Source organism: Fundulus heteroclitus, unplaced genomic scaffold (genome assembly GCF_011125445.2).
Source record: "Fundulus heteroclitus isolate FHET01 unplaced genomic scaffold, MU-UCD_Fhet_4.1 scaffold_78, whole genome shotgun sequence".
Lineage (NCBI taxonomy): Eukaryota > Metazoa > Chordata > Actinopteri > Cyprinodontiformes > Fundulidae > Fundulus > Fundulus heteroclitus.
In genome coordinates, this window is record NW_023397230.1 from 288240 (window position 1) to 299713 (window position 11474).

The 11474-nt window shown below is 40.5% G+C and overlaps 1 protein-coding gene across 1 annotated transcript; it reads left to right on the forward strand.

The window, feature by feature from the left end:
* The first annotated feature begins 4317 nt into the window (after positions 1 to 4317).
* Positions 4318 to 10041, forward strand: atpaf1 (ATP synthase mitochondrial F1 complex assembly factor 1). The gene is made up of 9 exons (XM_012853711.3): positions 4318 to 4547; positions 6152 to 6260; positions 6349 to 6411; positions 6592 to 6654; positions 7267 to 7317; positions 7513 to 7560; positions 7734 to 7829; positions 9341 to 9448; positions 9576 to 10041. Exons 1-9 carry the CDS (start codon positions 4333 to 4335, stop codon positions 9756 to 9758), a joined length of 936 nt encoding a protein of 311 aa, XP_012709165.3. The 5' UTR covers positions 4318 to 4332; the 3' UTR covers positions 9759 to 10041.
* Positions 10042 to 11474: the final 1433 nt, after the last annotated feature.

Here is an 11474-nt window from a genome sequence, read left to right on the forward strand (position 1 = left end):
TTACAATAAGCTGTAAATTGTTTTAATTTGGCAAAATGTAAAAGAAAATGTAAAAAATAAATAAATACAGCCCAATTTTGCTCAACCAGACACTGTGTTAGATATTAAGGAACGTTAAACTACCACATAGTTCTGCTAAATTAACGCAAAAAGTGAGTTTTTGTTTTAATCATTCACAGTTTTTAAAATTAGCAGCCTGTTAAGTTCATTAAAAACCATAAGATTTGTGTCACTTAATCCATCTTTGGATGTGTGATTGATTAATCGCTGTGCATTGCTCTTTCTGTGCAGGGCTTACAGGCTCATTGTTCTACGGCTACAAAGTGTGTGATTTGGGGAAATACTTCGGCAGACTGAATAAAAAATGAAAGCCTGGAGCAGCTGTTCCATATTTATTACACAAAAGGCACTTAGAGGCTGAAGGCTGCCGTGGAAATTCTGTATTTCGGCTGCTGTGTTACACGTCTGAGCACGCAGCTGCACTGTACCCAATGTTGGTGGTTTTTGCTTTTGCTTTATTTATTTATTCATTTATTTATTTGTTCTCTGTAGAGCGGGATTTACCTCTGAATTATGGAACAGTCCCCTTTCTCTCCTTAAGTAAAAAATAACATCTGTCCGGCAAATGGAGAGCTTAGTGTTTCTCTATAATTAATGGTAAAAGCCTCCAGAGCAGTGCATGAAATATACATCCTCTCCCCTCACCGCCATAACAAAGAGAGCAAGAGAACACACAGAGGAAGAGGAGGAGGGACAGTGGGTCAGTGTGAAGAGAGGAAGGACAGCAGAGATTCAGAAAAGAGCCTAAAGTCTAACAGCGCAGAGGTTAAACGTGTTTAAATCATAAGAAAACATTTTTCAAAAATGTTTTACAGAATTATACTTTATGGCAAAAAATAAATAAATAGAGCAAAAATATCTCAGCAACACACGTTCACTTCAGCATCTGCGCTTTATTTCATTGTTACAACAAGATGTTAATACAGTAAAGAGTTTGCTGCACAATTATTAGGATCCCTGATAAGTTTGTATAACATTTTTTTTTTTAAAAATAAGTTACTCGTTAAGCATAAACTTACACTGAAAAATGTATTCATCAATCGGGTGGGGACATTTTTCATTTACTTTATATCCATATGTTTCATATGTTCTTATGTTTCACACACATGTATATATATATATATATATATATATATATATATATATATATATATATATATATATATATATATATATATATATATGTGTGTGTGTGTGTGTGTGTGTGTGTGTGTGTGTGTGTGTGTGTGTGTGTGTGTGTGTGTGTAGAGGAATTGTTTAATTTTTAACCCATGATCTTCTGGTCAATAAATGTGATTTGGGTCATGACTTTTAGTCGTTCATCAAAATCAGAAAGACAAGGGAACATGCCTTTCAAGTAAAGCAGATGTGTGCTCATCTTTATAAATAAAGAAATGATTACCAGAAAACATTTTGGGCAAACTTGCCCATATATATATATATATATATATATATATATATATATATATATATATATATATATATATATATATATATATATATATATAACGAAGAAAGCCGGATCAGGACCAGGACCCACGCTAATCTGGCCAAAACACAGGAGGAAGGTGAGGTGTGCATATAGAAATCTCCACAGATCTGCAGTGACGAGCAGCATGCTAAGGGAGAACCACCACTAAACTCTTTACACATTCTCATCCTTTTTTGGAAGGATAAAAGTCTTTTCTGTCCCACCATAACAAAAGTAAACATGGGGCATTTGATAAACTGTACTGGGACCTCAACTGGAAATTTGGGCTTTTGTCAAATCAAGGTGGGATTAAGCTTTTCAGCACCGAATACTTCAAGTGTGTTGGGTCTCAAACAAAGGATTGATGGACAAAGCAAACCCTATAGTGCATGGAGGAGGATCTGTGGTCCTGTGGGACTGTTTCTGCTCAAACCCCCGGTACTGGTGTCTGAGTGTATTGTGAATACTTTCAACTATTTTCTACCAGAGCATCCAGATAAAAGTGCAATGTACTCCAGAATCAGACGGTGATCTAAAAGGTTTGACAAAAATCAAGGGCGTGTGTAAATATGCTGACGTCAGGCCATTAATTAGGATCTTGGCACTTCAAATATGGGTCTCTCATATTTCAGATACTCTCTAATCCCACCGTCAGTGTTTGTTGGACGCGACGCTGTTGTCACCTACAGTCGTTGGTCTCTACCACTCTGGGCTTGGTGTAAAGGCCTTCATTGAAAACTTCAGACACTCTGAGCTGCTGCAGGTTTTGATGAAGACAGGTGCAGCGTTTCCCCCCTGTAAAAGCTCGAGGACTGTGGATACTGGTTTCATTTCAAAGTGACTTCTTCCAGCAAACACGCTTGATATGTCGGTGACTGAAACAGGGCAAAAAAAACCGCCCTAATAACTTTGATAACGTGAGTCCTATCAGCTGCTCCCTTATTCAGGCTCGCCACAGCAAGTCACTACAACTAACACACAGACGTAGCAAAGGTTTTACTCTAAATGCCCTTCATTCCTTCAAACCTGGGTCCCTTGTTTCAAAAACAAAGCTTTAGCCTGCTTCACCTCAGAGGAACATGTCATAACTTTGATTATACCAAACAAAAATCATTAAGGCATGGTGTACCTGATCATCAAATCCCTTCATCTCTTTCCACAGGCCCGTGCTTCACAGTAAATTATACCTTCTGCATATCTGTCAACAAAATCCTTTATTTACAGAATCCCATAGGAAACAATCGTTCAGGACTATTGCGGCGTGCACGACGAACAATCAAGATGCACAGGGAAAAGTGGTGCAGTGACGAGCAGCTGACACGCACACCACACAAGCACAAACACGTTGTCGTCGTCTGCTCGGCTCCAGAAGCGCCGGACTGTTCTCGGCTGCTTCGCTTATTGATCAGGAGGAGGACCTGCAGGAATGATTGTGGAGAGTAACCACTGAAGCACTCAGACCATCATCAGGGAAATGTGCATGAAATTTACAGCACCTGTGAACATCCACGTAGAGAGATGAGTGTGTGTGTGTGTGTGTGTGTGTGTGTGTGTGTGTGTGTGTGTGTGTGTGTGTGTGTGTGTGTGTGTGTGTGTGTGTGTGTGTGTGTGTGTGTGTGTTTGCATGCTGCGAGGACAAGACAAGAGCTGCAGCTGATTATTTCTGAACTGCAATGATCAGCAGAGATGAGATGATTTGAACAAGCGAGGAGGAGAGGGTTCAAGCAGGTGCACAACAAAGTCTGTACTGACCTCTACGGGTGAAAGTGTGTCATAGCAGCATCCAGACTACTACACAGACTTGCATTACCATATATAACTTCATTCCATTCTGTCATTAAGGAGTTGTTAAGATTTCGTTCACATTGTTTATGAAAATGGTGTAAAAAAAAAAAAAAGAAAAAAAAAAAGAACAGGTTAACATCAGCGCAGAATAATATACATATTTTTGTTGGCATCAGGGTGTGGGTCTCTGTTTGTAATGTTGCATCTCACGCTTGTTTTGTCAATGAAAAGAGTCAAGACTACTTTCTTTATCATGTTAAAAGGCATATATATATATATATATATATATATATATATATATATATATATATATATATATATATATATATATATATATGTATATATATATATATATATATATATATATATACATACACAATATCTGAAGGCACATAGTTACATGTGAAGAAGTAGAGCGTAGTATGTGGTTAGGGTTTGAGCAAAACACCTCCATTCTTCTTTTTTCACACACTAACACGCAGCGCAAACAGGAACCCACACCATCGGCATTACAGCGCCTATTCCATCTCTATTTCATATAATTTACTCATTTGTGTGCAAAAGTGACATTAAAGCAACCGCTTGTATTTTAATAATAATGTGTACATTCAGATATTAAAGATAGATAGATAGATAGATAGATAGATAGATAGATAGATAGATAGATAGATAGATAGATAGATAGATAGATAGATAGATAGATAGATAGATAGATAGATAGATAGATAGATAGATAGATAGATAGATAGATAGATAGATAGATAGATAGTCATTATAGCAACAATAAAGTTAAACAAAAATAGATGAAATAGATAAAAATAAAATAAAAAGAGAGTGGTGCAGCCTAGGCAATACATACATACATAAATACATAGATAAAGTTTTTACTGTTAAAAATACTGCTGATTCTCAAACTGTTTAACGGCATAAACGGGGAAAAAACACCACGTTTGGCAGCAGCTGAGCCCCCGGAACCAAAAACAAGCACCGCCACGTAGCTGGTCGGAACATCATAGATGTGGGACGCCAGCGATGGAAAGATGTCTGCGGCGTTGATCCAGATGTCCTGTCTGTACCGGGGCATGTTAGCGGTCAGGGCCGGGGGCACCAGGACGCTGATCCCCGGGCTGGTCCCAGGACAGTTTCGGGCCTTCTCCGTGAGGAAGGAGCCGGAGCTGGAGGAGAACCCGTTCTACAGCAAGTACCAGGACAAGATCCAGAAGCTGCGCAGGTCAGCGCGCCGCGGTGCCGGCCGGCCGGCGGCGCCCCAAACTCCGCCACATAATCCGCAAATTTAAACATTATCGGATGATTTACAGCTCAGGTAGCGCTGCGCTGCGCGGTGGAAAGTGTCACCGATAGACTTACTGTGAAATAATGATTTCGGCTTATGATGGCGTGCTGTTTGAGCTAAGCCTGTTTATGTTTTTAAACCTTAGCTCATAAAATGCAGTCAAATGTTACCGTTATCCTGTGGGGAAAACGGCGTGGGAATTTCTGGCCCGAAACTTGTACCGAATGTTAGCTCATGTTAGAAAGAGTGGAAATAATAATAATAATAATAATAATAATAATAATAATAATAATAATAATAATAATAATCTATAGTTTAAACTTTTTAAAATGTAAAATCAAATTAAGTCGGAGGCCAACCTTGTAAATGGTGCATTAAATGGTAAATCTAATTGTTTTGATCTGGTAGAAACTGTAACTCTACACGATCTAAACTTAATTCTCTAGACATACCTTCTCACGACTTGGGCTGTAATTTATACAACATTAATTTGACAAATCATGAAATCACACAATTGAATAGCAGGTTTGCCACAACTGGTTCACCCTCTAGGTTGAACATATTAGATGTTTATTTATGAATATTCACGGATTATTATTTCTACATAATATAAAATGGGATTATTTGTGGAAGAGAAGCTTTAGCGAGGCTTTTAGTCAAAGCTCATTAGGCGTATCAGAGGTGAGCTCCTATGCTTCTAATACTTTGGCATCTCAGTGCGCCGCTGGACCAAAATAAGGTATTTTGGTCCAGGAAAAGGCATTTCCAAGCACTTCCTGTTCAGTGACAGGTGGATGAGACATCGCGCTATAACGTAAAGTAAAAGTTAAATTAGATTTATTTCAATTATTCAGAAGTATTTCAGATAGTAATATTTACAGTATAGTATTTCAATATCTAAAAGTAACACATTTATATAATAGAATTCTATAATATAAGATTAGCCTTCCTGTTATCTACTGAAAGCCTCTGCTGCATTTCAAATCAGCCACAGAAATTCCTTGAAATCTTGTGGTAAACACAGTTTCCTCATAAGTAGGATTTTAAATCTCATGTTCTTGTTCTTGTTCTGACTTTAATGTAAACACCTTTGTGACGCTGAACATAGCTCACTTTGGCTCTTGTCTCTTTCACATAAAGGCTGGATTTGGTGTGATCTGTTGGTGGTGGTGGTCACGGTGTGTTCACTGCTTCAAAGAAAGATTGGATTGTTGAGTTTCTGACAGACTGGCTCAAAAGAAAACTGCAAAAGTGTTTTTAAAGTCATTAATATTTGCTTTTAGTTTCCATTTCCCCATGTTTATATTTGTTCCAACAGTTTTTTTCCCATTTTCTTTTGTTCTGTTTTAATTTCCCTATGTTTTAATCATGTAAAACACTTTGCCTTTGTCCTTGTATTGAAATGTGCCTAAATGTCCTTTGAGAAAATGCTGTATGGAAACAACAGAGAATGTCTGTTGTTGGCAGTAAAACATTTATAGTATTTAACTGATGGAGGGTGTTGAGGAGCCAGTGGTGATCGGTTTTCTGCCTGCTTTTAGTGCGAAGCCACAGGAGTTCAAGGAGCGACTGGGGAAGCGGCATGAGGCCAAGAAGGATGTCCTCGGGCACTCCAAGCAGGCGGAGTTTGTGCGGTTCATGGAGCAGGAGGTGGCGTTTCAGCTCCATGTTCAGGCTGTGTTTTTTTTGTTTTTTAACTCACAACAAAGAAATGACTTTTTCTTCTCATTGTTTTTAGTTGGAGAAAAGAGAAAAGGTGGCTGCTGCTGATGGAGCATCTGGAGCTTTTACCAAGAACAAGGTGAGCTGGCTGAAGAAGCTAAGCTGAGGGTCACATCTGGGGTGTTTTCTGCTTAGCACATTCGCCGTCTGAAAGGCTGTTTTCATAATACGTAAAATCGCAAATTATGATTCAATGCTGATAATTTAAATGGAGACCTTTCAGCACGAGGATGATGTTTGTGTTCATGTGCTCCTTCAGACATTAGATTCCATCCTCAATCTGGAGATGATCAAGGACAAGACGGGCGAGGAGATCGCACAGGTAAGTCGCGTCTCTGAGCTTTCTGGTCAAAAAAACAAACCAGATTAAAACAAGCAGCCTCGGTTTAGTTGTATTCGGCTGGTGTGGATGGGGCCCATTCAAAAACAAACATCGCCTCAGGTCACCAGCTATACTGATCCGTCCAGGTTCATTCGATTCAATTTCATTTCAAGACAGATTTTATGTTATTTTATTTTTGGAAGTAAAGCGTCGGCTGAGGAAAGTCTCAGTAGCTTACGCTGCAAACTCTGATCCTGATTAAGTACAAGGTGATGGCGGAGAGGAGCAGGGCCCTTTTAGGAAGGGAGAGACCTCCAGCAGGGCCGCGTTTAGGAGGAGCACTTTCCAGCCGCAAAGAAGCACCCAGGTGTACTTTCTATGGGGGTTTAAAGAGAAAACGGTGGTAATGGTGGCGGCAATTGCAAAGGAAAGCTATATATATATATATATATATATATATATATATATATACACACATTTTCTGACCCACTTGAGAGAGAGAGAGAGATCTGTTATAGTCTGAGCTTGGCTCTATAGCGCCCTCTGCGGGCTTTTACTCCTGAGCGCTGCACATTAGAAATACACTGAACTTTTCTCATCTATCCTTCCTAGCTGTGGATGCAGTATTATTCGACCAGGGAAACGATCAGCGCCGCCATCCCGGTGAGTTTGCTGCTGGTTAATCCCAGTGAGGCGTTTTGCTTGTGTTTGTGCCATTTCCCGTAATTTACCCGTCGGCAGCGTACATCCAAGGTCTCCCCTTTGATAACTCACCAACAAGCTGCATGTTTTTCGTTTTGATCGGTGTCTGTAGATGAACGGCTTGGTCCTGACGCCTTTCTTGTGTCCTGTTTGCAGTCCCAGATGTACGAGTTGATTTTCAGCCGATCCAAGTCCTGCCCCATGGTAAGATCCCAGCTGAAGCCAAGCGACGGCTCTGTTTCGCCACAGAGTCACCAAGTTAGGCTTTCTGCGTGCGTTTGAGCTGCAGAACCAGAACCGACCTCAGATTTCTCGTTGATATTTACGCTCCCCGTCGCGCTTTTCCACGCTGACCCCCGTCTCTGCGCTCTCCCCAGTTCCTGTACGCCTTGCCTCAGAAGGAGGGATACGAGTTCTTCGTGGGTCAGTGGTCCGGACACGAGCTGCACTTCACCTCGCTTATAAACATCCAGGTAAACCGCAACTCGTATGAAGGCGCCACCTCCTGACAGACGCTGTTACCTATGCAGAAGAGACTGCTGCTGCCATTTTTCTAGAAGCATTCCTGTTCTTTGAAAGGCCTGGAAGAAATTAAATCAGTCCTCTTGGAGGGTGTTCTGTTAGTTATTTTACTCCAGAGTAAAAAAGTATCAGATATACCTCAAGTTTTTTTTTTATTTAACAGCTAAACAATCTATTTTTTTTCTGTAATTTGCAGCATAAGCTTAATTCTGCAAATGTGCCAGCTTGTTGGACAGGACTGATCGGAAGGAGACATTGTCCCAACAAGAGGCAATGTTTTCCAAAAACTATATATATTTCAAGGAGGTAAAACCCCATCAAGTGTAGAGAAAGGTTTTGGTTCCCCCTCAGCTTGGTCTAAAATCCAGAAAGTCCAAACAAAATGTTCCGGTTGTAAAAGGGAAACGTCTTGGTAGACCGAGGAAGACGTCAAAACGTTCGGAAAGAAGATAGAAAACTGCAAAACAGAAGAGGTGGGAGAAAAATGGGCAGAAACAGGAGCCGCTGTTTGAGTGAACTGTTATACAGGACAAAATAATTAAAATTAGACCCATCGTTAACGCCTAAACAGGAGAAAACATGGCTCCAGTGGGCTCCAGAGAAGCAGTCGTGGAATGTGAACAAATTTCTGATGAATAAATCTGGATCGGCTGAGGAGCCGATGCTGATTCGTTTAGCGTTGCCAATGAAACATCTAAAGATGGCCGCCCGAAGAAAACGAGCAGATTTCCAGTTATTGGCGCAGCCGGGCGTTCAAAGCAGGTTTACCGATGACGGGGTCATTTTTCTGTGAGATGTTGGAACCTGATTGAGGAAGAAGCTGCCAGAAAAGTACATGTTTTTAGTACTTTTGTTCTTTTCTTAAGCTACAAAAACTTGTTCTATTAAATTTAGCAATGTCACGGGACTATTTTAAGGTATTTGTCATTTCTAATATTTTATTTATTTGCTGCAAATATAAACAAAAACCTGCTGAGCATCTTCAAACGGGACAGATTCCAAAACTCTTTGTGGTCGGTCATTATTTTAGTTTGGAAATGTCACAATAAGTTTATTCAAATACTTGCCAAAATGAGCCTCATCGCTCTTCCGATCCATCAATCTGGTGATTTTTGTGCCTGGGCGCTCATTGGTGATCCAGGCTTAAATGAAAGATTGGTGCATTATATCTAGAATATTGCCTCACAGCAAACATTAAAGGAAAAAGGTAAAAAATACACTTAAAACGCAGTAAAACAAATAAATGAACGTTTTTATATCAGACTCAATCGTCTTTCTTTGGGATTGATATCATGGCTTTACTTGTTACAGTTCCCCGAACAAAGATATCAGAAGATGTTTCTTTTTAATTTTATGTTAAAACTTTATATTTGACCATCTATAATCGGGAACTCTGCATAGTGAACGTTTGACCGGCCTTCAAAGTCTCGCTGATGGCGTTTTCCTCTCTGTCTACACCCAGACGCTTGGCGAGAACGCCCCGAGCCAGCTGATCCTCTACCACTACCCGGACCTGAAGGAGGAGAAGGGCGTCGTGCTCATGACCGCCGAGATGGATCCCAAGTTCATCGTAAGCATGATTTTTTTTTTTTTTTTTAGTAAAGCAAATTTCTGCCTGATTGGCTCGATCTCCTGCTGAGCAGAACGGGCTTTTAGATTTCTGGGAAATGTAAAGAATCTCTCCTCTGTTTCCTCAGACCGTCCACCAGGCTCAGTGCTTGGCCAATCAGGTGCAGCTGTTCTACGGCACGCAGAGGCAGGAGACGTACCGATTGGTGGAGACGTTCAACCACCACCCCGAAGACTTTAAGCACATGTCGGTGATAGCGGAGCTGGAGCAGAGCGGGCTGGGGTCTGCGGGCGCCCCGGGAGGCTCCTAAGATTCACTGAAGGTGGCCGGCGACTTATTGTGTGTCAGACTGAAGCATCATTTTTCCTCAGCACTCTCCACGTGGATCCAAACTCATTATTGGAGAGAATCACCTAAAGGGAGCAGGAAGAGCATCTTATGAACCCACATTTGATGATTTAGGAAATATTGTGGGGGAATCAAAGGAAGCACATTCTCCTCTCTGTTTCTGACGGGATCCAAGAGACTTTTAGCCACAAAGCTAAGCTTAAAATCCTACATTTGATATTCAATAAAAAAAGGTAAGCTGTTAACGGTCTGGTTATTTTTCTTCTTTTTGGCTTAGACAAGTATGTCTTCAGCTTACCTGCAGGGAAGCTTTACTGGATCACAATCTGGGTAATTTTCAATAAAGTCAAGACTCCTGTTTCTCAAATAATAAATAAAATCATGTTTGTTTTATGTGAATTAAAAAGGGCCTGCAGGAATAATAAAAGGGACCGTATAATGAGTTTGTTGAAAACTTCAGTTCCTTTGAGAGAGGAGGGGGGCTTTGATTATTCCCCCTCATTACATCCTCATTAATTCAGCCCCCGTGTTTCCAGAGCAGACGTCAAAGGTTGTAAAAGATTCTGAAATATGTTGTTGCTTTTTACGGAAAGGGTCTACCAGAGGATGACATTCAGGGCCGCTGCTGTGCCCTTGTCTAGTCCAGGCTAAAGTTTGCCAGAGAGAACATAGAAATGGACCAGGACTTCTGGAATAAATGTTTTTTTTTTTGACAGAATAGCTTAAAACTAGATATTAAAACACACTAGAAGGGAGGACCTTTTAAGCATGAGCCAGAGCATTCCTTGTAAAACATTTAATACCAACTGTGAGACATGGCTATGCTATGGTGGTGTCATGATACAAAGGATGCTTGAGGAACATGTGTGATCGTTGTTTAAAAAGAGGAAACTGGAGCAGAACTGGACCACCAGAGACTGGATGAACTCTAAGAAATGGGAAGTTGTGGAATGGCTGCGTGAAAGTCCAGGTTCTGGTTTCAATGAGCTGCTCTGGGGTGACGTGAAAAGGAAAGAAAGCCCTCAAAACATCGCACAGGTGCGGGTGAGGAGTTAGGCAAACCTTCCTCAGGTTGATGTCAGAGGCTGGCCGATGGCTACAAGAATCATCCAACTGAAGCTAAAGGGGTGTCAAACTAATTTCTGTGTCGGGCCACTTTGGCATCATGAAGTCAATGAAAGGGCCGGTTGCACTTATTATAGATAACAATTTTGATTTCATAAATTCATTCCTGTTCAAATAAAAATGTCACAGTAACAAAAGTAGCACCCATAGGCCCATTTGAACAGTTTATTTGCAAAAAATTGTTTGATATTGGGCTGAGTTACACTTTAAACTCATCATTCTGCGTCACTTTTTCTCGTTTTGGACATTTCTGGGTTGTTTTAATGTGTTGTGAAAAAACTGACATCTAGTGGCAGGATGATGTTACTACAGTTTTTAAAAAAACAACATTCGCTACAGGAGGCACAGTTTTAGCCACTCTATACAATTTAAAAGGAAATATATATCTGCTTTATGACATGATATGCCTTTTGTGGCTCTTGAAGGCCGGATAAATTGTCTTGACGGGCCGGATTCGGCCCGCGGGCCTTGAGTTTGACACATATGCTTAGAAGGTAGGTTGTCCTCAGAACATACCGCTTTAATATCTTTTATCTGATGATTAAACAAGATT